Raw genomic sequence first — 27,403 nt, forward strand, 5'->3', positions numbered from 1 at the left:
TTTGACTCCCATCAGAAACACATAATTTACACCATAAACTGTGATAAACTACATCATGCTTCAGTAAGAAGCAACATCAAAATATCAAGGGCTTACGAAAACAAAGGTTTATTTCTCGCTCATGCTATATATCCGTTAGAGTCATCATACAGACGCTGTTCATCATACTCTGCTTGGTGCCAGAGAGGAAAGAGCTATGGAGGGTGTCTCACAAACAATTAACAGCTTGACTGGAAATGACCCACACAACTCATTAATCACAAGACCCAACTCACTCTCAAAAGGAGACAAAGATCTGGGAATATCTGGCAAACAGTATTCATTACTATCACATTGCTCGTTACTTTTTATGTCAGAGTCACCATTTAGACACGCTGTAAATTAATACAGGGTCATGGTTAAGAGCACAGATTTTGGATCCAAATTATAAGGGTTACAGTTGAGCCACTTACTAGCTAATCTAAAGCAAGTTTCTTGACCTCTTTGTGTCTCAGTTTCTTCCTGTCTAAAAAATGGGTCTAATGACAGTAATTGTTTTGGGAAAGATTAAATGAGTTGACATATTTAATATTTAGAACAGTGGCAGGTCTATTACTGCCATTGTTTCAAAACGATTTTAAAATCATTATTATTTTATAGTATTAAACTCAACAGAATGCCTTGAAGAAATTTCCCAGTGCGCCTTTCCCATATCAAACCAGTAAAAAGACTTACAGTGAAACGTAAATTTCTTTCTTACATCTGAGCCTCACCAACCAGTTTTTCTCCCCAGATACAACTGCTATCAGCTTGGCATTTATGAACTTACTGCCTTTCAGCCCCAAATCCACTCTTTATTTTCCTGCGTATGATACTGAAACATCTTTCCTTTGCCAGCTGGCATGATGCTGAACTTTGTCAGTAGAGGGCATTGGAGGGACTCTGAAGAGAAACGGGAACACTTACCTGGTTCTGGTGGGCTTTCAGTTCTTGCTTGGGTGGTACTGGAAGACCCAGTCATGGCGCTGGCCCCAGCTGGCTTCCCTGCAGCCAGTTCAGCAACACTCCTGAGAATAGCTTCCTGGTGGCTTCTCGGTGAGTACAGCCAGTAGCCCACCCAGTTTCCCATCAATAGCACTCCCACAGGCAGCCTGCTGGTGGATTTTATCAGCACTGCCAAGAACTGGTTTCTTGCTGGCCAACCTCAGCCTACAAGTAGAACCCCAGTGGGGGAATTTCCAGCTTGGCAGCCCTGGCCCCTGATTCTCAGACTGTTGACTTGGGCCAGCTCTGACCAGGGACAAAACCAAAACCAAACTTGTTGCCACTGAGTGACCCTACAGGGTTGTCAAGTCTGTAAATCTTTACAAAAGCAGACTGCCACATCTTTCTCCCACGGAGTGCCTGGTGGGTTCAAACCACCGACCTTTGTGTTAGCAGCCGACCGCTTTAACCAGTGTGCCACCAAGGCTCCCAGGACAGCTCAGCAAAATTCTCTGCCACCCTGGGCAGCTGCATCCGTCTCCAAGAAGGTCTGAATCTACCCTTGAAGAGCCCTCCCCTTCCCAGTTCATTCCTTCCTTGGATAGTCTTTCTCAGCCCTAGATTTTTCCTTAGAGTTCCCTTATTCCCTCTTAATAATTAATTCCCTGTGAGGATAATTCTTTATATTAAATCTTTCCTGTTCAAATCGCTGTGTGGTTTCTGTCTCCTGAGTAGATCCTGACTGATGCATCTTGTTTCTCAGAGGTATTCTATGCCTATGCAAGCCTATGTGTGTGTGTGTGTGTGTGTGTGTGTGTGTGAAACTTCTTTTGTTACAATCTACACCGTGCTTTTTAACTAGGCTATCATTCTATATCAGCACATATATATTTATCTCATTTTTAACACACCCGCTCCTCACTTACCGACATGATTACGTTCCAAAGACCAGGTCTTTATGGGAAAATCAGTGTTATGCGAAAATGGAGGATGACCACATCAGATAACAAAATGGAGGAGGACTACATCATTACATGACTTCCCAATTACATCATTACATAACTGCCAAATTACATCTTTACCTAACTGCCTAATCACTGAGAATCATGACCCAGCCAAGCTGACACATAACCTTAACCATCATAGCCAGCGTTACTCTCATCTCGCACCTCGGCATTCGTTACTACCAGATGCATGTCATTATGCACAAGATAGTTGAATAGTCGATTTTTTACTATTGTTGTAAATGTGAAATGTCAGATAACAAGAGAGTTGATAAGTGAGGAGTAGGTGTAGTTGCGTAGTATTCCATTATATAGGTATGCCTTAATCGTTTCAACCAGTTCCCTATTAATTGAGAGATAGATTATTTCTGAGAGGTCCCTAGGTGGTACAAATGGTTTGCACTCCACTGCTAACCTAAAGGTCGATGGTTTGAACTCACCCAGAGGAACCACAAAGAAAGGTCTGGTGATGTGCTTCCATAAAGATCACGGCCAAGAAAGCCCTGAAGAGCAGTTCTACTCTGTAGCACGTGAGATTGCCATGAGTCAGAACCAACTCGAAGGCAACTCGAAGGTTTTGTTTTTTTGTTTGTTTTTTTATGTATAGTCTTTTTTCTCCACAAATACTCCAGTAGAATCCTTATTTGATAGATAGGTCCTTGTGTCCACGTGCAAGCATATCTGGAAAAGATTCTACTTTCTTAAATTCTCTCCAAACGATCTCCATGTCCACTGCTACCACCACAGTGTAAAAACAAAAAAAACAAACCTATCGCCGTCAAGTCGATTCCGACTCATAGCAACCCTATAGGACAGAGTGGAACTGCTCCATAGCGTTTCCAAGCTTGTAATCTTTACGGAAGCAGATTGCCACATCTTTCTCCCACAGAGCGGGGTGGTGGGTTCAAACCACCCACCTTTCGGTTAGCAGCGGAGAGCTTCACCACTGCGTCACCAGGGCTCCTGCCCACAATAGTATAGGCATTCTTTATTTTTTAATGAACATTTAGTATTTTTTATTAATTAGGATAAGAAAGCATTTTGCATACATTTTAATCATTTAAAGAACATGTAAAATCAGTGAAAAATATATCCTAAGGAAAATTATCATGCATACTTACATACATAGAAACTTCCTCTGTGTTCTTCGAATATAAATTTATCCTTGGGAATCCATTATATGCTTAATAACATTTTTCTGATACTGGTACCAAATCAGCATCTAAAGTAATAACATAAGAATAGATGAAAATATTTTGTAATTCTGAATTACTCCGAGAAGTAACTTGATCTAGCATTTTGTTCTTCCAGCACTTTGCCATTTGTAACAGTATTACCCTCTGACATCTCTGCTCGTTAGTATGTCTGTTCTCTTCATCACTGAAAAATCTTTCACTTTTCCTTTTCCAATCCTCTATCCAATCAGTCCTCAAGTCCTATTATTTTTTTCCCCTGTTGGGACAGTCGGGTATATTAAGACAACTTCTATGCAGTAGAATTTTCTTTTCGTGTGTACACTTTTGATAAACCTATATAGTTGCATAACAGCCACCACACTAAAAATATTGTAGAAAGTGTTTCCATTACCCCAAAAAGTTTTCCGAACCCCTTTGCAGTCAGCTTCCTCCCTCATCTCAGTCCCGTAACCACCGATCTGACGTGGGTCCCAGTATTTTTGTCTTTTTCAAAATGTCACATAAACGGAATCATACAGTTCTTAGTCTGCCTTCTTCCACTTAACATAAGCTTTGTGAGATCGTCCATGTTGTTTAATGTATTAGTTGTTGTTTTTGTTGTTATTAGGTGCCATTGAGTCAGTTCCTACTCATAGTGACCCTGTCTACAACAAAAGGAAACACTGCTCAGTCCTGCGCCATCCTCACAATCATTGTTATGCTTGACCCCATTGCTGCAGCCACTGTGTCAATCCATCTCTTTGAAGGTCTTCCTCTTTTTTGTTGACCCTCTACTTTACCAAGCACGATGTCCTTCTCCAGGGACTGGTCCCTCCTGATAACATGTCCAAAGTATGTGAGACAAAGTCTCATCATCCTTGCTTTTAAGGAGCTATCTGGCTGTACTTCTTCCAAGACAGATTTGTTCGTTCTTCTGGCAGTCCATGGTATATTCCATATTCTTCACCAACACCATAATTCAAAGGCATCAATTCTTCTCTGGTCTTCCCTATTCATTGTCCAGCTTTCACATGCATATGAGTAGTTCATTCTTATTTGTTGTTGATTAGTACTCTGCTTATGAATGCATAATATATTTATCCATTCACTAGTTGATGGACAATTGAGTTGTTTCCAGCTTTTGTTGCTGTTGTTGTTGGAAGGTGCCGTCAAGTCAGTTCCGACTCAGAGTGACTCTGTGTATTACAGAATGAAACACTGCCCGGTCCTGCACCATCCTCACAGTTGTTGCTATGCTTGAGTTCATTGTTGCAGCTACTGTGTCAATCCATCTCGTCAAGGGTCTTCCTCTTTTTTCCTAATCCTCTACAGCTTTCAGTTTTTAGTGATTATGAATAAAGCTGCTCTAAACATTCTCATGCATATCTTTGCGTGGATATGATTTCATTTTTCTTAAGTGCATGCCTGGGAGTGGTATTGCTGAGTTATATGGTATGTGTTTGTTTAACTTTGTAAGAGACTGCCAAACTCTCTTCCAAAGTACACCATTTCGCATTCCTATTAGCGACAAATGAGAATTCCCATTGCTCTTCATCCTTGCCAGCATCTGGCCCTCTTTATATGGAATATTATCCGATCTACAACCCATCACGATGATGGCACAGGACCGGGCAGTATTTGGTTCTGTTATGCATGGGATCACCATGAGTTGCGGGCTGACTCCATGGAGCTAACAATTTTTGACGGAATTACTGACCTTCCAAAAGTCTAAACCATTCTTCAAATTGCAGCCAGAATGTGTCTTTAAGATACCCTCTACTCTTCATTGGTGCTGCCTCCCTCAGGATTAAGTCCAAACTCCTCAGCCCGGCATCTACAAGACCCTTCCATCTCTGAGCTCTGTTCTCACCCTCCCTCCCAATGCCCCCTTTGCTTCCCACACAGGTAGCTCACCGCAGAGCCAAACCCCACCAGCTCCAAGTTGCAGAGTGAGCTACACTCTTTCTTGACTTGGTGGCTCTGTTCGGGCTATTGCAGCTGTTTGGGCTACTACTTTGAATTCCTTAGATGAAAGCATCCTCTGAACTTTGGGTGGTATGGCCATTTCTGCAACTGAGTGTCTAGCAAGGTACTTTTTTTTCAACTATTTTTTCTGAAAACTTTCAAAACTTCAGGAAAATTGAAAAACTAGTAAGATGACCGTCCAGATTCAAATTCAACATTTTATCACAGTTGCTCCATTTATCTGTCTACCATGTGTCCATTTTTCCTCTCCTTTTTCTTTCTTTTTTTTTTTCCTAAACCATTTCACAGTAAGGTGTCTGCATATTCTAAAAATTTAGAACAACCTCCTTCATAGGTACACCACTAATATACCCAAAATAAATTAACCACAAACCCCAAACATCATCTAATACTCGGTCAATATTTTTGTTTTCCTAAATGTCCCCAAGATGTTTCACAGTGTTTTTATTTCAAACCAAGGATCCAACCAAGCTTCACACATTGCATTTGTCTACTAACAAATGTTTAACTCTGATTGAATCTAGTTTGCCCAGCTACCTTCTTGACCTTGAAGACTCAGTTCTGTCCCCCACTCTTTCAAGAAATTGCCCTTAAATCCCAGCTCCATTCAAGGTTGCTGCCTGTCTATGCTTTCAAAAAGCCTATGATTAAATCCATTGGAGACTGAATGGTTTGTATTGCAAACTTTTTATTTAACTTTTCCACAGCCCCTAAAAATTACAGCCTAGAAAACTCTATGGAGCAGTTCTGCTCTGTCACATGTGGACATTATGAGTTGAAATTGACTGGATGGCACCTATCAACAACAACAGGTCTCCAAGTAAACTCTTGAGCATCTTGAGGGCAGGGAACGGGTCTTCCTCACTTCAGCAGTCTCCCTGTTAAGTATTAGATGCTCAGTACATGCCTATAGAATAAACTACTGAACACAGTTCCTCAGGCTGTCTCACTGTGAAGAGAGTGAATGAATAAACGGGCTCTGGATGGCTGGGAGCCAGGTGGAAGGCGACCAAGGGCAGGTAAGACAAGGATCTGAGAGGACATTCCAAATGCAGACTATTGCTTGGCGAGATTTGAAGAGGAATTATATACTCCTTCTCTTCTCTCAGTAGGCAAAATGCCGGGAGATGTTTACCCTGGGTGGAGATAAACCCAGAGTCTAGCAGGGTTTCTAAACCTCAGTACACCATTAACATTTTGGGCTAGATAACCCTAGAAAAAGAGTTAGAAACACAAAAATCAAGGATACCGTGTGCAAACAGTCCACTTCTGTTTACACAGCTGTTCTACTGTTTTCCTAATAGGTTTTTAAGAAAATATTCACGCTCAGTGTGTCCCTAAATTGGGCCACTGCCAGCACTTTATGCCCATGGTCAATGCAAGAACTCACAATTCATCTACTTTGAATTCCAGCGTGAAATTTCTCTCTGTATACTAGCTTTTTCTGCTGTTCATTTTTATCTTCATCTCAAACTGTTGATTTTGATAAACTTCTTTCAGATACTTCCTTCTTTTCTACTTCCCATCACCTGTGGGGTGAAGGCCAGGGTCCTACAAGAACTCTGATTCCAAAGTGACTCAGAGACTGCATGCCAGCACTATTTTAGGTGGAGTGTTTCCTCTTGAGTCACTACATCCCTTGGTAGCAGGCATCCTGCGGATTTCCTAAGCTCTGCTCTTGAGAACAGGAAGCAAGGCTACAGGCAACCAATAATCACAGCAGCCCAGTGACTCTTCCTGAGGAGGGGAGGACCAGCAAGAAAACCCTGATTTAGTAAGAATTCCTTGGCAAGAAACTTGGGAGTTTACTGCGGGCAAATGGCTTCAAGAATGTTATTTATGAGCACACCCCGCTGCTCCAGGAGACAGGTTAAAAAAGAGTTTTCTTAGGAATGGAATTAGGTACACTTTTTAGTAACATAATTTACTTCATTACATGGCTTTACTAATGGAAAAACCACAGACCAAAGAAATCGCCGAACTCCCCTTTTCACCATTTTATCAAGTTTTCTAGCCAGTCATATCCTCTCCATTTGCTTCTGTCATGCGTACCCACCAGCCTCTCAAGTGACAATTGTTTCTGCACCCTCCCCCCCAAGTCTCCGTAACTATCTGTGATATGGAGCCATCAGTAGAGACACCTCTCTGTGCTTCACCAAAACTTGGGAATACCATGCATGTTGCCCTTTCCTGACCCCCTCCCAACGGCAGACATCACCAATCTACCTACCCTATATCTATTTCCCACTGAAACCAGTACGGCTTCCAAAGAACCACTGTGCAGGCAGCCACTGTCAAAGAATCAGAATCTCTAAATTTGAAACCTATTTGCAATGAACAAGACAGAGGTAATGCACAGAAATTTACTGGGCAAGGGTAAACCTTACAGGCGTTCCAACTGCCTTCTTATGCCCTGGCAAAGTCCCAATCCTGGTTGATTCCAGTTTTCTTACTACTCTGTGCCCACACCTAGGCAGCTGAACTTCACTAAGGAAGAACACCTGCCACCCCCAACATGCTGTCTAGTCTCACTATAAATTCAGGATCCGAGAATCAAACTGGCCTACTGTCTGCCAGCAATTCTGCCACATCTTCCTGTTGTCGTTGTTGTCAGCTACTGTTCACGCAGCCCCCGACTCTTGGCAGCCCCACGCACAACAGAACAAAACACCGCTCTGTTCTGTGCCATCCCCGTAGGAGTAGTTGCCAGTTGGACCGCTGTGATCCATAGGGTTTTCACTGGCTGAAAAGTAGATTGCCAGACCCTTCTTTCTCGTCTGTCTTAGTATGCAAGCTCTGCTGAAACCTGTTCGGCATCAGAGCAACATGCAAGCCCCTACCAAAAGATGGTTGGTGGTTGCATATGAAGCAAATTTGCTGGGAAGCAAACCTGGATCTCCCTTATGAAAAGCTAGATTCTACCACTAAACCGCCAGCGCCCCCACCCCATTTCCCTAGGGAATGTAAACTCCGCTACTTTCCTAGGCAATTGTTTCATACCTTCTCCTGTCTCTAAACCTCCAACACCCTCTCCCCCCTTCTCATTTTCAGCTGGTAAACTTACTTCCTGTTTCACAGAGAAAAAAGAAGCAATCAGAAGTTCTTGATAACCACCTCCAGGTCCATATGCTTTGTCTTCCTTTCTGTTACTAGGATGAATTGTCCATGCTCCTATCTAAGACCAGTTTCTCCATCTAAGGCCAGTTCCTGCACGTGCTCCCATCTCTTCTCACTTATTCAAGGACATGCTCCATCCACTCTCCCCTTTCTCTCCTGCACTGTCAATCCCCACCTCCCCCACCTTCTTCAGGAACATTCCCATCAGTATACAAACATGCTACACGTTTTCCCATGAATTTTTTTCTCTTGACTCCCACCTTGCCTCCAGCACTGCCCCCATTTCTCTGCTCTTTTTCACAGCAAAACTCCCCAAGAGAGTTATCTCTTTGGTTTCCAATTCCTCTGCTCCCATTCTCTCATGACCCTACTCCAGTTGGACGGTCATCCCTTTCCCACCACTAACGTTCCTCTTGTCAAGGTCTTCAGTGGCCTCTACATTGCTAAATTCAATAGCCAATTCTCAGGTCTCAATTTGTTTGCCTTATCTACAATGGTTCTCTCAGTTGAACACTCCCTCTTCCTGGAAACTCAACTTCCAGGACAAGCCTCTTATTTTTCTCCTAACTCAGTGGCCATTCCTCAGTTTCCATTGCTGATTTCCCCCAAACTCAATTCACTGACTATCCAGGATTTAGTCCTTGGACCTCTTCTCCATTTGTTTCCGTAGTCTTATGGCTGTAAATAACATTTTTTCACTGATAGCTTTCATATTTATAGTCCATCCCAGACCTCTTCCATGAACTTCAAATTGTGTATCCAGCTACCTCACTGGCATATCCACTCGGCTTTCTAATATGTATCCCAGAACTTCAGTGTCTGAAACTGACCACCTAATCTTCCCCCTCCCAAACCTGCTCGTTCTGCTGTCTCACCCATTTCAGTTGATGACAGCTCCATCCTTGCAGTTTCCCAGGCCCCAGGCCCAGTCATCCTTGATTCTTCCTCTCACATCTCCATCCAATCATTTGCCAAATCCTTCCTTCAAAATATATCCAGAACCCAGCCTCTTCTCATCATCTCTGCTGCTACTATCATGGTCCAAACCACCATCATCTCTTAGCTGGATTATTGAAATGGCTTCAGAACTCATCAGAACTCATACTCACCTTTTACTTGGATTATCGAAATGGCTTCAGAACTCATCAGAACTCATAATCACCTTTTACTTGGATTATTGAAATATCTTCAGAATTTATCTCCTTCTTTTCACCCCTTTCAACCTATTCACAACACAACAACCAGACTGAATCTTTTAAAATATCAAGTCGTTTTCCTGCTCAAAACTAATCTTGAACATTACTGTTACTACTCTTCTCCTCTCTTACTTGGCTCCAGCCACAGTGGCCTCATTGTTGTGGTTAACTTTCGCACATTTGCAGTTTTTTCTCCCTGGAATGCTTTTCTCTAAGTTGTTTGTATGACTCACATCCTCCACGTCCTTCAGATCTTTGCTCACATGTCACCTCTCAGTAAGGTCTTCCCTGACCTTGTGGTTTGAAATTACATCCCTACCCCCACCCTCTGGTATTTTAGCCACACTATCATCACGGCAGTTCGAATCCACCAGGCGCTCCTTGGAAAGCCTATGGGGCAGTTCTACTCTGTCCTATAGGTCATTATGAGTCAGAATTGACCATCACGGCAGTTTGAATCCACCAGGCACTCCTTGGAAAGCCTATGGGGCAGTTCTACTCTGTCCTATAGGTCATTATGAGTCAGAATTGACAATGAGTTTGGTTTCGTTGGTTTTATCACCACCTGATATACCATCTGTTTTACTTATATATTTATTTGTTATTATTCTCCCCTACAGCAGAATGCAAGCTCAATGAGCGCAGGGATTTTAGACTGTCTTGTTCACTGATCTCTCTCCACACTTAGGAGAGGTTCAACGAATATTTGACTAAACATGTTATTGCTCTCTCCAATCATTCCAAGGGCTCTAGTAAATATGATTTTAGGCTGTTTCTGTGTCACTGGAAAAAATATCTAATGTCCAGGTTTTGTTGATGCACTTTGATCAAAAACACTACAGGGAAAAAAAAAAAAAATCACATCCACCAAGAGGTGCCATGAAACCTCTTTGGATCCTATTAAGGATAAATAAGACTGTTGGTTTGTAGGTTTGTTTTGTTTTCATCCAAAAGTGGTTCCGAGTACTTTATTTTTTAAAAACAGTATAATCATAATATTATAAATTATTTGTATAAAAATAAATTTGTATTCTCTTGAATTAAAAGTATACATGTTATATAGTATAACACTTCCTAGAGAAAGTGGCACAGTGGTTAAGAACTCAGCTACTAATCAAAAGATTTGCAGTTCCAATCCATTAGCCTCTCCTTGGAAACTCTACGGGGCAGTTCTACTCTGTCTTATGGGGTCGTTATGAATCAGAATCGACTCGATGGCAATGGGTTTGGTTTGGCTTGGTTTAGAGGACAATAACATCTTAAATATAAATACTTCTGGGACCAATTTAAGAGTTCATGATGCAGGATTGGGTTTTGGATACAGAAAGCAGTAAAGAGGCAGATTTGGCTACTTCTGATCTCTGTTCTATTTTGTTCTTCTAACTACCCTTTCTATTACTAATGATGTCTCATATATTGCTGGTCTCTGTATGCATCTGACCTATTTTGCACGCATAATCTCGTTTAAGCCTCACATTATTGCTCTGGGAAAGGAACTATTTTTTATTCCCGTTTCATAGCTGAAGAAGTTGAGATTTAAGAAAGTCAAGTAATTGGTCCAGAGTCAAAACACAGTCAAGGGGCTACCAGTAGGAAGGGGTGGGACTGGGGTTCAAACCCTGGAGCTCTTAACTCCCACCTTCTATTTCATCTTTCACGTATTAGTCCCAAGACTCCTTCCCATCACCCTCGCCTCCTGTCATAATTAGGGGGGATCTGTGGCTCTTTAAATTTAGAGCAACATTTGGAAAGGAGAATTCTTAAATTCTTGTTTCAAACTCATTACTCATAAAGTCTTAATCAAATTACCCAGCTTCGCTTACTTCCTTTTCCTTAATAGTAAGAAAGATAGGAATCCACACCTGTTACTATTTTTCAGGGAGGTAATGAGTTTTAAAGAGATACCAAATGCAAATTCTTGGAAGGAAAACGCTTACAGACAGGTCTTATAGCAATAAACCCACCGACTGTGATGTCTTGTTTTTCTCACCCACCTGTCCCTTTCTTAGTCCTTTTTGTGCCCCTGCAGCTTGAATAATGCTTGGAGAAGAGGGAGCACACAATACTCAATACCAAATGAAAGACAGCTCTATGTGGTGTAAAATCAGGATCTTCTAATAAACACACAATGCTCTATTACAAACTCCCTTGATAGCTTTCTCTTCAAGAGTTCTGTCCGCTCCTGTTGGATAAAATTTGCCAAACTCAATTCAACCCCTTCCCGTTCCAACTTCCTTCTTAAAACACGCTCAGGGTTAAGTCTTCAGTGCTCTAATCCAGAGGAAAACGACTTATTTTAAAAAGCAGTGAAAAACACCACATTCCTTTGGCACAGGATGAACACCAGCTTAGCTCTTCAGCCGATGATCATTGTCTATTGTTCTCCAAACAGTAAACCACTATTTCACACCGAGATTGTCCAGCTGCACTTATATCCAACTCTCCGGCTCCTCATGAATATGAAGTAAGGGGCTGTGACCCAGAAAGTGGCAGATAATCTCCAAAAAAAAAAAAAAAGGGAAAAAAAGACAGGTAGGAAGGGAAAAGGAAAAAAAAGAGGCTTTATGTAATTCTGCACTCTTGAACCTTGCTGCAGGTTCCCAGCAGGGCAAAATGGGGTCTCGGAAGTGCGGAGGCTGCTTAAGTGGTCTACTGATTCCACTGGCACTTTGGAGTATAACTGTTAATATATTATTGTATTTCCCAAATGGGCAAGCTTCCTACGCGTCCGGCAATAAACTCACCAACTACGTGTGGTACTTTGAAGGAATCTGTTTCTCAGGTGTCATGGTGAGTGTGACTTGGGAGACTTGGGATCGCATGAGGGGACTTTTACTAGGCATTCTTGTTGCTAGTAAAAATGATAAATAATGGAGAAGTCATTCTACTGATCCTGGGTTGAGGATTTGGAGGGTGGGGGCTGCGGGAGGGGAGGGGAGTTGGTTGGAGCTTGAGGAGCTTTGTTTTCAGCTACATTGCACGTTTATGTCGTTTCAGCAGAGCAGGAAGTTAGTCCGATGAAAGCTCGTGGGACACTGGAGGGTAGAAATGTTAGTCCCCATGAGCCCTGCCTATTAATTTCAACTAGGTAACCTCCAGTGGCATTGCTTTTTTCCAGAACAGGTTTTCTATCTGTACTCATCATTTCTCTAGCTTGGGGGATGGTTCGGGTGGTGTGGAAAACAGACAGACTTGAGCATTCCGGTAAACCTGCGTTTAAATCTCAGCGTGTCATTTGTGCTCTGAGAGCTTCGCCCAGTTACTCACTAGCTTTGAGCCTTAATTTCCTTGTTTGAAAAACGTGGGTCGAGGTATTTACTTTGCAGGGCAATTGTGGGGATTAAATAAAATCACATACAGAAAGCGCTTAGGGCAGAGCTAGTGACTGTTGGGATTGTAAATATTCATTGAAACATGCGGCGCGTCATCAGTAAATGGTCCTACGTTATACCCCTAATAACGAGGGTGTTTTTGAAAACTAAATCAAATTATCCATAGTAAGAACCTATGAATGTTTTTGTGATGAATTTGCGCCCTTTAAAAATAAACAAACGGATAGTAAATCATGTTGGCATCTCAGGGGAAGACACTTTTCCTGATCGTATTATTTCTAAAAACAATACAGTGTGCGCTGTAAGCTTACAGTCGCACTGATAATGTAGAAGAAAATTCGTTATAATCTATCGCTACATCTTCGTGGGTATAATATTTCAGTGGCTATGTTGTAAAGCAGTTTTTATTTACATATTGTTTTTTGCATGTGAACTTAGTAAACTTCAGAATGTTAATACCCCATGCTATGGAAGTTTCTATGTAATAGGTCGGTAACCAACGTTGGCGGCACTATAAATAAATGGAAATCATTGGAGAAGAGTTTGGTGCGCTGTGTCAAGAGCCATGAACATGCTTATGTGCTTTGACTTGGTAATCCTAAAGATCACATTTCATTCTCAGGAAATAAATCCTAAACAAGGAAAGAGCTATATGAACAGGTATTTGCGGCAGTGGTTATTTAATAGTGAATAACCAGAAGCATGCTAGCAGAGAAATGGCTGGATGAAATTGGCTCATTCACTCCATGCAGTGATCAAAACTGTAATCATGAAACTGTAGTAACGCGGAAAATGTATATTATTTAGTGTTAGGTGAAAAAAAAGATACAACAAAATGGTGGGTAAATTATGATTGCAACTATGTAAAAACATACTTAGGTGGGAAAACTATGAAAGGAAATACGTAAAAACTTGTAAGGGTGGTGGAATTACGGGTAATTTTCCTCCAGTATTCTTGAGTCCTCTTATTGCAATTATATTTTAAAACAAAACAAAACAAAAGGCAGTTTCGCCTTCAACACAGGTGATACACAAACAGCAGGACTCCAGGGTATAGGCCTACTTCTCACCCAAACCCACTGCCGTCGAGTCGATTCCAACTCACAGTGACCCATAGGGTTTCCAAGGCTGTAAATCTCTATTTCTACCAATATTGCAATGAAATTTTGTATTGTGCTTCAGATATATCTCCTCATTGTTTCCCTCAATATGTAATTGTAATAAATGGAAGAGGTGCAAGTCATAAATAAGGTTAAACTAGAATTTATTAAAATCTATGATAATTAATGGCCTTGAAAGGAATATGGGACCCTTTAGCTTATTTTCCAAGAAATAATTTAAAACTGGAGAAAAGAAACAGTTCGTTGTTTTTTATTATCCAGTTCTTGGAAAAAATATTATTGTAACTGCAACAAAGTAGAGGAAAATAGATAAATAATTCAATGGGTAGATAAATAAATGGAGACTGAAGGAATGTGGAAACTGGAAAGGTTCGCTACCAACGTTAAAATAACAGTGAACTCAGCTTAGGAATTCAGTACTGAAAACAGAGGGTAAAGGGTAGATGGAGAATATGCCATAAGCAACTCCATATCCACCCAAATTGGAAATTACAATAGTAAAGACATCTATGTTCTTTCCAGAGCTTGATCCCGTTGCCTAAATTACCAAGAAAGGTAAGTATCATGCATTGAATTCTTCCCATTTGCTGGCTTGATACAGATAAAATGCATTGGAAAATCTGGACCTGAGGTGATTTCAATGTATGAGGAAATTGAACTTACTTTACCTCGAATTAAGAGATGTAGTTTCAGGTTTGGACTCCCTGGGTGGTGCCAATGGTTAACGTGCTCAGCTGCTAGCTGAAAAGTTGGAGGTTTGAGTCCACCCAGAGGTGCCTCAGAAGAAAAGCCTGGCAATCTACTTCCCAAAAATCAGTCACTAAAAACCCTATGGAGCACAGTTCTACTCTGACACACATGGGGTTGTCATGAGTTGAAATTGACTCAACAGCACCTAGTTACTGGTGGTTAGTTTTATATTACCCAGATCCTCCACAATGGAGTTAGTGAGAAATGCAGATTTTGCTGTCTAGGATGGTTTCCCCATGTTCGTACCATTTATTCCTCCTTAATCCTTAGCTTTTGATAATTGGTAAACCGAAAACCAGTTGACGTCAAGTCGATTTCGACTCACAGCGACCATATAAGACAGAGTAGAGCTGCCACATAGTGTTTCTAAGGAGCAGCTGGTGGATTTGAACTGCTGACCTTTGGGTTAGCGGCCGAACTCTTAACCACTGCATCACCAGGGCTCCAACTGGTAAACATGATGATAATAATAGCTAACATTTATCAATCACTTACTATCACCCAAGTACTGTGCTCAAAATTTTACATACATTACTTCGTAACAACCCAATGAGGGAGTACTCAACATTATTTGAAAGTGAAGGATCCTCAAGCTCACATAACTAGAAAGTGGGAGATCTGGGATTCGAACTGACGTCTACCTGGCCCTCGAGTCTATTTCTGGAATCACCGTCTCCCTACGAACGTGGATGGAAACTAGCATTCTTTCTCTGACGTTTTACCCCTTCTTCCTATAGATGCTTATAGTAGCAGCAGCTCTTCTTGTGTTGGAGAGTGAAAACAACCCTAAATGTTGTCAGAGTGAAAACTGCGGCAAAAAGTACATGGTAAGAGCAACGCTTTTTTGTGGATGGTAGAGTGGGCTTCAGCTTTCTTTCCTCTCTCTCAGAAACACGGCATATTGTCTCCATGACCTATCAGTTCAGAGCCCAAGAACTGACTCCAAAGGTTGTCTTCCATTTTGCTCACAGTCTCTCCTCCACCTTTGCTCTGCTGACGTTTTTTAGAAATTCAGGACTTAAAGACAACTGGAATTTAGGAAATAATACTACCTTTTCCCAACTGGACCAGGATCCCTGGTGGCACAGTGCTCAGCTGCTAATCAAAAGGTCTTTGGTTTGAACCCACAGCCGCTCTGCAGGAGAAAGATGTGGCAATCTGCTCCTGTAAAGATTACAGCTTTGGAAACCCAACAGGGCAGTCCTACTCTGTCATATAGGGTCAACTCTGAGTTGGAATCGGCTCGAGGGCAATGGGTTTGGATTTTGGTTTTTCCTAAATGGGTTGCTGTGAGAGTTTTTTTACCTCATCAATGTCATTGAGGAGCAACTTACATACAATAAATGACAACCATGAAAAGTGTGTAGTTCTGTGAGTTTTAACAGTCACATTCACCCATGTGACCATCACAATCCAGATACAGAACATTCCATCACCCCCAAAGATAAACCTATGATCTATTTTTTTATCATAGTAGATTAGTTTGCATTTTATATAAATGGAATCATACAGTATTTGTCTTTCCTACGTGGCTTCTTTCCCTCAGCATAATGATTTTTAGATTTATCCATGTTTTTGTGTGTATGAGATGTGCATTTTTTAAATTGAAATTTTAAAAAGTTAAAATAGAATCAAGGGAGAATAACACAACCAATCCTTCTCAGCCTGTGCTCAACAGGCAGACAGTGGGTTCTGACATTTCTCCCATCATCCTTTTTCTCCTCTTCCTCACTGTCATCGTTTCTCCTGCTTGCATAGTACTTTGTAGTTCTTTCACATTTACCAAGTGAATTAGGTCATTGTGACTCCTATTTTACAGAAGAGGCACCTGGGGCTCAGAGAAGACACGTGACTCATTAACTAAGAGGCGCTTTCCCAGGAGGTCTGGCAGGCATTCTTTACCGCAGTGGGTCCACGCCTTGGCCGCACACTGCAATCACCTGGGGAGCTTGAAAAAATAATGATACCTGGGTCCTACCTCCAGAGTCCCTGATGTAGTTGGTCTGAGGTGCAACCTGAGTATAGTTAAGTTTTAAATCTCCCCAGGAGGTTTGAATGTGCAACCAAGATGATATAGCCAGCTTTCTTTGATAGATACCTTTGGAAAAATTAAATTAGTTGGTTAACTTAGCACTGCACCCCTGGTGCAGAAGAGTTAAACTACACCGTGTGTGTGTGTGTGTGTGTGTGTGCGTGTGTGTGTGTGTGTGTGTGTGTGTGTGTGTGTTCTTGTTTCCTTAGCCTATTGACTCCCACATCCCCCTATAGCTGTTTATAGTTATGGAAGAGCCTTCCAAATTGCCTAGGTGAAGTCATGGATTCAGGTACACAGGCAAGCTACGATACTTGAGGAATTCCTGGAGAACAAATGTGTGGGCCATTATAAGTGTAAAGTAAAAGTAAATGTGTTCAATTTGCTTTAACTCACTATTAGCATCTACAGCTCAGATGTGTGCTAGAAAAAGTCTAGAGCCTGAACAGGGTCTTATAATCAGCATTGGCTGAGATGAGTGACATCTGAAGGGTGAAGCAGCAGCAAGGGGCAGAGATGAACTGGATCCCCTGCTTGTTTTTTCCAAGGTAGGCTATAGAATAGGGAGCCCAGCTCAGATGCCCCCAGGAGCCAAATACGTTATGTAAATGAAAGAAGTGAGCCTGTTAGACATTAGAGCAAATTTTCCATTTAAGGAGGGGAGGGAGGTACTCGTCAAGTCCGGCTGATTGTTACCGTGATAAAGTTGGGCAATGATTCTTAGTTTTCAAGAGAAAGTAGAAATGCATATTTTTATATGAAACCTCTCCGTTATAAAATGTTGGCAATTAATTCTAATTTTAAAAATTGTGTGCACCAAATAATATACATCTTGCAAGCTAAATCTGAGTCTGTCCCAGTGAGCAAATTCTGAAACCCCAGAACGGAAGTTGAAGTCACCTAAAATTTACTTCTTCATTGCTATTTATTCCTCCATGGGGGCTGGTCTTCTGCCAAAACTTTGTGGGTTGTTAACATTGAAAAACAGATATTGGCCAAAGAAGAACACTTGAAACGGTAGCTGAGATTTTGATTCTACTCTACACTTTTCACATAATTTTTACATCCATTGTCTCCTTTAGTTTTCGTAACAGCCCTGTTAGGTAGGTTCCATTCTCAATCTATGTCTCACCAAAAACGAAACTTTGACTCAGAGTTCTTAGTCCAACTTTATTTTGAAGCTGCCCCTTTTGTGCAGTAGGATCGTGCTCGTTAGATTGTAATGTGTATGTGTGTGTGTACACATACTTATATATTATACTATGGTTTTCAATTTCCTCAAATGAAGAAATTCTTCACTGATTGTCCTAGTGAATTGCTTCAGGATACATTTGGTAAACAAGGTACGTAGTCTTTTTCAAAACATCCTTCTTCCTTTTTGGAAGCTGGCACTGGTGAGTAGGCAAATTTTCTTTTTAAAATATAATTAGTACATGGGGTCACCATGAGTCAGAATCAGTTTGACAGCAACTGGTTTGTTTTTGCATTTTTATTTTTTGGAACAGTGATCTACTGTAAAATAGTAAATAATAAAGTAGCCCTGTTTATCTCACCCCACGAAGAGGTAAAATTCTATTAAAATCAACTTGAGAAATATAATTTCAAAGAGCTTTTAATGATAGGTGAAAATGCTGATGAAATAATTAATAGCAAGTGAGGGGGAGCAGAATTGTTCTTTCTTCTTTATGTTTTTTAAAATATGTTCTCCAGTTCTGCATAAAGTGCATGTATTATTTTTGTAATCAGGAAATGAGTTTTTAAAAAGGAAATATAGTTTTAATTAATTTTTGATCCTGTAATTACACATTTGTTGTTGTCTCTTTTCCCAGCCTTGGCTCTTGAGTTTACCATCAACTGACTATTGCACATTTCTGTTCGTTTGGCCTACTCTCACCTTAGCATCAACATTTCTAACACTAAATATATCTTTCTCCAAAACCAAACTACTCCTCCTGTCATCCCTATTTCTATCTCCGTTTCACCTAGGCCCCAAATTCTGGATTTTTTTTTTAAGCTCATCTCCAGCTACTCATTTCCTTCTTCATGTCTCTTCCCGGTATTCGTTCTTTTCTCTCACCTCTTCCTTCAGTCAGTGAATGTCTTTTTCACCTCAACTTGAGGTTGTCTCCACATGGAATCCATACCTTTGGGTTCTCTCACTTCCAGTTTGTATGCACACCACTGCTGGAGCAATCTTCCATAAACACATATTGCTCAAGTCATGTTCTTGCTCAAAAACCAATTACATGGCTTCTTAGTGAAAAAAGCTTATTTCATGTCTAGGCAAGGCAAGTTCAAAGGGAGCCTGGACATCTTGTGACAGAAAGCAAGGAAGTGTTCAAAGAATAATAGGGTCATGCCAAAACGCAAAGGAGCTGACTTGACAGGATGTTCCCACTGGCCAAGTTTGGGGCTATCTGGGCACCTAAAAGAATAATAAGAGTTATGGATTATAGCATATTGAATTAGAAAAATCCATGAGTGCACATGATGCAGAAAGAGACAGGTGGGAGAGAGACAAATGGGAAATGGAAGATCTTCTGTGCAGAAAAAACAACAATTTATAAATTCAGAAGGAACGATAGACTTAAAAAAGCAGCACATTGCAGCCCCAGTGTAATCATTGATGATCAGTGGATTTGAGGGTCATCAATGGATACTAAATCCATCAGTTGAAACGTTAGGGAACAGGATATGACACAGATTCAAAGTATACCTCACAGACTATTTACGAGTCACAAATGGAAAATGGGCTTTTACAGTGGAGAGATCTGAAGGACACCGCCTTAATCGAGGGAACAAATTCAGCACCACCAACAGCGGGACAAGCTGACACGACCAGCCTCCTCACTAGTGTAGTATTCCTGCCAAAACGTTAACCGGAATCCAATCATGCAGACACAATCAGATAAGCCAGAATGTGGGACATTCTGCAAGACAACTGGCAGGATTCTTACAAGAAAAAAAATGTCAATATAATGAAAATAAAAAGGCAGGCAGACTATTCTAGATTAAAAGAGACTACAGAGACGTAAACTTGTGCATAACTCTTCACTGAATCCTGTATCAAAAAGTGAAAAACTGCCATAAAATACATTTAAGGGAAAATTGGGGAAACATACAATGATTACATATTAAACCAACCAGTTGCCATTGAGTCAACTCCAGGTCATGGCAACTCCATGTGTGTCAGAATAGGACTATGCTCACAGGGTTTTCAATGGCTGATTTTTCAGAAGTAGATCACCAGGGCTTCCTTCCGAGGTGCCTCTGGGTGGACCTGAACCTTCCAACTTTTGGTTAGCAGCCAAGCACGTGTCAACTGTTTGCATGACCCAGGAACTCCAGAATACATATTAGATGTCAGATCATACAATGAAATTACTGTTAAATTTCTTTGGTATGAAAATGGTATCATGGTTACGTAGAAGAATGTCTTTATTCTTAGCAGATGAATGCTGATGTAGTCAGGGATGCGATTTCTTGATGTCTGCTTGCAACTTACTTTCAAATGGTTCAGAAACAAAACTGTACAAATAAATCTGTGTGTGTTTATAAAGAGAAGGAGCAAATGTTTCCAAATACTAACAATGGGCGAGGCTAGGTAAAGGGTATGTAGGGATCCATTGCACTATACTTTTAATTCTTCAATAAATTTGCAAATTTTTATAATAAAAGGTTAGAGAAAAGTCCCTTGCCCTGAAGGATGAAGGTCAGCCTGCTGGACCTGCCATTCAAGGCCATTTCCGCTGGGATCTGAATGTGGCTTCTAAACTGCACTCCCCTTATAAGAGCCTCAAGGGCTGGATTGTATCTTATCATCTCTGTTTTCATAAGCTTCTTTCCTCTACTCATGTCTGTATGGACATCCTTGTTAGATCAGATCCATCTTACTGTATCACAACTCTGCATCCTTCTGCCTCTGAACATATTCTCTTTACTCAAACAAAAACATCTCCTCGCCATTAATCCCAGCCTCACTTGAATGTCAGCATGAACATAAACATGAATATGAATAGCTAGGCTAATACCTCACATTTCTTCTTATATTACTGTATGTTAAGGCATCTTCCCAAGAGAAAACAGGGGTCGTAAGTTATAATACATAGATAATCCACTCTCCCTAGAAAAAGACAAGTCTTCAAAAAAGAGTTGTAGGTTGACTGATCACATTCCTTCTCTGCACTTACGTAAGAGATGATCATTATCGACTAACTGTATTTTAATAACTTAAAAATTCCAGAAAGCAGGAAGAAATTTAGTAAACGTCCTAGTTTCCTCTCCATGATGCCAAACGAAGTCATTTAAGAAATTATTTTTAAAAGTCAGATGGGTTTGGATTAAATTTTCCCAGTTTGGTATTATGTAGCCTGCAGCAGTCTTGGGTGAGTAGAACAATGTACCTATCTGATCATTTATCCACAATATCCCCGTTGTATGACACTAAACTTCTTCCATGTTTAATTTAGACATTGCTGTCGATGATCTTTTCTGCCCTTGGAATTGCTTTCTCTGGATACTGCCTGGTCATATCTGCTTTGGGCCTTGTCCAGGGCCCATACTGTCGCACTCTCAACGGCTGGGAGTACGCCTTTGAAGGCACCGCTGGACGGTAAGGAATCATTCCCCAAAGCAAGGAGGTCGGAAAGTAAGAAACACCTGGCCTCACAAAGCCCATTTCCCACAGTCACCTTGGGATTCAGTGTAGCTACTTTAGGGCAGAATTTTCCTATTTGTTTACTAATATCCAGACTGCTTTTTTTCCCATACATATCTTTGTTTAGATGTTTTCTCTCCACCTTTCAATGCCATGTCCACCCAAAATTTTGAGGCTGTCATGGAAATTATCTAAATGAACGAAGTATTTCTCCTATACTTCCATCTAGGGCTCAATGATTATTGTGGTCTGACAATGGCTGAGCCTGGTCTGAGTGGTTCCAGCAACTCAATCTTGTTTCGTAGCCGGGTTAGATATGTGGTTTGTTACAGCTGTTAAGGGGCTTGGCTGGGAGAGAGTCACAGTGCCCCTGGTTGGTGACACCGGGGCTGTACCAGCAGGGCTAGACAGAGATAAAACTAGGAAGCAAGAGCAGAGACAAGACTAGATGCAGGAGTTTGTGAAAGGAGCCAAAAGCTTATCTACCATGTACCCAAGGATTGTCTAAGGAGGTAGCCTTGCTCAGAAGGCTGGTACTTGAGTCAGATGTCAAGAGAAGGACCCCATCCTGGATCACAAAATGCCTCACACTGGCCTTGTGCTGGTTTATTGGGCCACTGGCCTTCCGGAGGCAGCTCAGGAGGTAGCAAGGCTCAGAGACAGACTCAGGAGAGGCCCATTGACTCTCTCCCTGTCTTATCCTATGCTCTGAATTCTAATGGAATAAAACGAGGGAGTGTTTGTTTGTGCTATCCAGTGGGGACATTACACTTTCTTCTCAAATCCCTAGAATTGGCTCTATCGATCAAGACCCATGTTTATTTAGGGCCTTAACATACCACCAAGACCTTCACAGCACAACTGCTTCTTGCACATGGCCATCTGCATTCTGAAGGTTCCACAAGACACCATGTGGTGTGACCTCTTTCAGAGAGCAAAGCTTTCCTCAAGTCAGGATAACCTCGACAGTAACCTCAGGCCTCCTGAGCACTTGGAGGAGGTGCCACACTCCTGTAGGATTGGCAGGGCCTCAGGAAAGAGGACTCTACTGTAGAAAATTCCACTGGAAAACAACTAAGCCTGTTGCCGTCGAGTCTGTTCCCACTCACGACGACCCCACGCGTTTCAGAGTAGAATTGTTCCACAGGGTTTTCAATGGCCATAATCTTACAGAGTAGATTGTCAGGTCTTTCTTTCACAGTGCCGCTGGGTGGCTTCAAAATACCAACCTTTCGGACCACCCAGGGATTTTCACTAGGTGCAAAAGATGTGAAGCTTTTATATCAACAAGCCCTTAACTTTCTCCACCCCAAAACCAAAGAAGCCTACCCTTTGGATCCATGAATCACCGGCTGCCCAAATGCCTCTCCATTACTCCTTTAAAGCTGCCCTTGATATGGGTTTCCACCTGTTTCCATCTACCTAAAAATGGTTGCAGGTGAAACATTGTTTGGAGGTCACTGGTGCAGGGAAACTTAACCTCTGGTCTCCTAGAGAAGTTTCTGAGGCTTGGCAAACTCAGGGTGGAGTAGGTGTTAAGGTTGATATTGTGCATATCAGGTATTCATTTGTGCGTTTCTTCAACAAATATTTATCGGGCACCTGCCATGTCTGGGTCTTGGGTTAGGTGCTAGAGAATCAAAGAGAAGTTATACAGATTCCTGCCCTCTAGGAACTCACATAGACCTGGCAGAACATGCTGTTGAGAAGGAAGCCTTAGGGTGACCGTTGTCCTCAGAGCACAGGTCTTAGATGCTTATGACTCTGGGTTCAAGTCCCCCTCTCCTACTTATAAGCTGTATGATCGTTGACAAGTATCTGAATATCTCTGAGCCTCTATAAATTGGGGATAATAACCATTTCCACCACACAGAGTTGAGAATTAAATGAAATTAATACAAAATGAGAGTAAATAAATTCCCAAAACGTGCCAGATTTTATTATAACCTCATTGCTGTGCTCACCCCTTTATGCCACATGGTCATCTGCTAGGTGGTTGGTGGGTTCAGCCACTGGCGTGGTGACTGATGTGGATCCTGATTCAGTTGTTCATTTAACAAATATTTGTTGATCTTTACACCACCTTAGGTCTTAATTGTGACCATTCAGAGATGATTAAAACGTGATCAGTGCTCTCAGAGGGCACAGTCCCGCAAAGAAGCAGATAGAGACAGAGAATTAGAACTTAATACGGTTAATGCTGGAGTGGCAGTCAGGTCAAGCTTCCCTATTCCTACCAGGCCTTGCGAGTGCCCTTAGGACTCTCCGTGGTTTACAAGAATAAATAGTACCATAGTCTGGGAAACAAATAGAAACCTTGCATGTCATCTTGATTTCATGCATTGAATGATCTGTGCATCTGTGCAGAGCGTATACTGGACTTGGGGACTAAGCTTCCCTGGAGGCTGGGACAGAGATAGGGGCATGAGGAAGTAAGAGATAGGTCTAGGGAAATTGTAGCAGAAAATCACGTCCATATTCTGCTTTCTGGGTTGCAAAGCATTTTTACATACCTCTCACCAAATATTCACAGTAATTCTGGGGTTAGGTATTCTAACCCCCATTGTCCAGATAACTCTTGAGGCCAGAGAGGTCAAGTCCCTTGCCCAAGATCGCACAGATCCAGAAGTTCTGACTCCACATTCAGCGTAAGGGCCATTAGTAATATTAAGAAATTCTCAGAGTGCCTCTGAGTGTCCTGGAGCATATGCTGTTGTCGTTGTGTGCCGTCAGTTGATTCCAACTCATAGCCACCCGATAGGGCAGAGTAGAACGGCCCCATAGAGTTTCCCAGGCTGAAATCTTTACGGAGTAGATCTCCAGATCTTTTCTCTCGTGGAGCCACTGGTGGGTCTGAACCACCAACCTTTCATTTAGCAGCCGAGCACTTAATCGTTGTGTCACCAGGGCCCCTTTGGAGCATAATAAAGAAAAGGAAATTTAAAAACGAGGAAAAATAGAGCTAACGGTAGGGAGTAGGAGAGAAATGGAAGAGGAAGAAAGAAAAAAAAAAATGAGAGAGAAAAAAAGAGATCATAGTGATGGTGGTGTCATGAAAATGCAGAATCCACTCCCTTCCCCTGATGGGGCCACTTGGCAGTGCTCAGGTTACCTACCGGGGGTCTGAAAAAAACCCACCTGGCTACGGACTCCAGATATTTAGATACAACTCTGCCCTGTCAATAGGTTTGGTTGCTTTTGTTTGGGGAATTTGAGGAGACCACTTTTCTATTTCCATTTAGCTCAACAGAGCCTCGCTCTTAGGAAAGATGCTACTGGCCATGGCCATCCTGGAAGTGAGCAAAAGTCAGTTAGGTTGGTTTAGCATGGCTTAAGGCTTGAAGACCATCCTGGACATGGTTTCATTCTGGCTCCTCACCTCTCATAATCCTGTTCCAAGCTAGACTGATCAAACCCTTTGGATCAGATTGGTTCCCACCTCATTATCTAAATCTTAACAGCTACAGAACAGTAATCTTCTAAAGCAGAGGTTCTCAAAATGTGGGCCCCAGGTCAGCAACATCAGCATCACCTGGGAATTTATTAGAGATGTAGACTCTTGAGCCTCAGCCAGACTTTGGGTTCAGAAACTGGGGTGGGGTCCAGCAATCTGTGTTTTAACAAGCCTTCCAGGTAATGCTGATGCATGTTCAAGTTTGAAAACCACTGCTCTAAAGGGATTTGGGACAGAATCTAGGGATTCCGAGCAGCGTTTCTCTATTATTTTGCTGCACGTGTGATTTTACATTTAACACAAGCTCAAACCTGTCCCTGACAGCCCAGGCCAACTTCTGGATTCCTGGAGAATGGGTTCTCTCTTGGTCTTGAAATGTGCTGGGCTTATACTGCTGCTAAAATCTTCAGTGTGAGTCTTGACTCCTAATCAAACAGGAATTTTTTCTAGGGCAGGTACCATGTTTATAATAAGTTAAGTGCTTGCTCAGTGCTGTGCATACAATGAATTCAATATATGTACCTGAATGATTATTAAAATATATAATTAACATTTAATATTATGATGGAGCCCTGGTGGTGCAGTGGTTAAGCTTTTGGCTGCTAACTGAAAGGTCAGCAGTTCGAATCCACCAGCTGCTCCTTGGAAACCCTGTGGGGCCATTCTACTCTGTCCTATAAGGTCGCTATGAGTCGGAATCAACTCAATGGCAATGGGTTTGGTTTTTTTATTGATATATTTTAATCATACATATTAATTTCATGAGAATCTAAAAATACCCATGGCCACCTTCCTTGGCCCACATATATAGGCTTGGCTATGGGTTTTATTCACCATTGCCCTCCTCTCTGACAGTTTCCTTACAGATTCTAGCACATGGATTCAGTGCCTGGAACCTGTACGTGTAGTGGAGTGGAACATCATTTTATTTTCCATTCTAATAACCCTCAGTGGGCTTCAAGTGATGGTCTGCCTCATCAGAGTAGTCATTCAACTATCCAAGATGCTGTGTGGAACCTACTCAGTCATCATCCAGGTAACAGACCCTCACTGGCCCCTGTCCCTCCTCCCTTTTACCCTCACTTCCCAGGATTCAATGAATCTTGTTGAATGTCTTCTTTAAAAATCTCTAGGATTCCGTCACTCACTTTCCATTCCTACTGCCCTCGTCCTTACTCAAGCTCTAACGTCTCAGTTTTTTTTTTCTTATATCCCAACGTGTCTGTTGACTTGTCTGTATGAGTTGAGTCAACTGAATAGTTGTAAACTCTATGCTCTGTCTTGAACTGTGAAACAGCACAAGTGTTTCTGATAAGCAACATTTTAGTGTTCTGTGTAGAAATAACTCAAATCACAAAAAAGTCTTACCGTTTATTGAGATTTGCCCCGTTTATGGAGCCCTGGTGGCACAGTGGTTAAGAGCTTGGCTGCTAACCAAAAGGTCAGCAGTTTGAATCCACCAGCCACTCCTTGGAAACCTTATGGGGCAGTTCTATTCTGTCCTGTAGGGTCCCTATGAGTTGGAATCAACTCGACGGCAATGGGTTTGGTTGTTTTGTTTTGTTTTGTTTTGTTTTGTTGGCCCTGCTTGTAAGATGATTAACACTCATGATCAAGATCAAAGGCTTGGAATCTTATACCCTTGAAATAGTTTCTGTTTTGAATGCTGCTACGTTCCAGTAATGATTCTTCTTTCTACTGAATGCATTAGCAAGTGATTTTGAAAAAGAGAGGAAATATGTCTTTACTTTATCCTACTGAAACTGCTGCTACCTAATTTGCTAAAATACTAATGTTAATTTAGTTTCAATTGAAACTGCTAAACCTATTTAGAAAGTCCAGAGCACAGATGAATCATGAACAAGACATCATGGATCTTGTTTAACACCATTTAACATACAATATCTTTCCTAGTAGTTTCAAATAGATATTTTCTATTTTACCATGTTTTGAGTATGAACTACACATTTAATTTTCTACCTGGATTATGAATCATTAATCAAGCCAAATTTACAGCTTTACTCACTTTGTTTTTCCTTTTCCTATAGCCTGGAGTCATTTGAATATGGACAAGAATGTCAAGTAATATGTTATCAGGATCTTCAGAAATATTTATACCCCTTCATCAAACAAATCCATTCCAAGAATCTCTACTATGGAAATAAATATGAATATAGGATAAGACTTCATGCAAATACATACACTGCACATTGTTCAATAAATTCCAGAATGTTAGAAATATCCAAAAAATCTTGCTTTAAGGGAGTGATTAAGTAAAAGGTGGTTCATTGGTTGAGATATTATACAGTCATGACAAATGCAGAGTAGGAATAATGCTACGTGAAATAGCAGTTTATAAATTCAGGTATATAGTATAAGTACAACTATCTAAACAAACAAAAAAACAAATAATCAAAATTTAGGATAAAAAGTAAATCTAGAAGGAAATACACCAAAATGCCAACCGTGGTTGATTTGGGTCTAGGTGACCTTTCTTCCTCCTTTTCTATATTTTTGAAGTTTTCATTATTGAATCTGTCTTGCTATTAAAATATTTTTTAAAAACTCACGTTTTTAGTATTAAAAATAATCGCCACTTTTCTAACTTTAAATGGC

At 41.2% G+C, this 27,403-nt stretch overlaps 1 protein-coding gene across 1 annotated transcript; it reads left to right on the plus strand.

Annotated features, from left to right (window-relative positions):
• The first annotated feature begins 11,726 nt into the window (after positions 1-11,726).
• Positions 11,727-27,045, plus strand: TM4SF18 (transmembrane 4 L six family member 18). The gene is made up of 6 exons (XM_004379199.2): positions 11,727-11,930; positions 12,038-12,231; positions 15,382-15,471; positions 21,146-21,288; positions 25,643-25,823; positions 26,836-27,045. Exons 2-6 carry the CDS (start codon positions 12,055-12,057, stop codon positions 26,848-26,850), a joined length of 606 nt encoding a protein of 201 aa, XP_004379256.1. The 5' UTR covers positions 11,727-11,930; positions 12,038-12,054; the 3' UTR covers positions 26,851-27,045.
• Positions 27,046-27,403: the final 358 nt, after the last annotated feature.

The sequence above is a fragment of the Trichechus manatus genome, unplaced genomic scaffold, assembly GCF_000243295.1.
Source record: "Trichechus manatus latirostris isolate Lorelei unplaced genomic scaffold, TriManLat1.0 scaffold00062, whole genome shotgun sequence".
NCBI classification, from domain to species: Eukaryota; Metazoa; Chordata; class Mammalia; order Sirenia; family Trichechidae; genus Trichechus; species Trichechus manatus.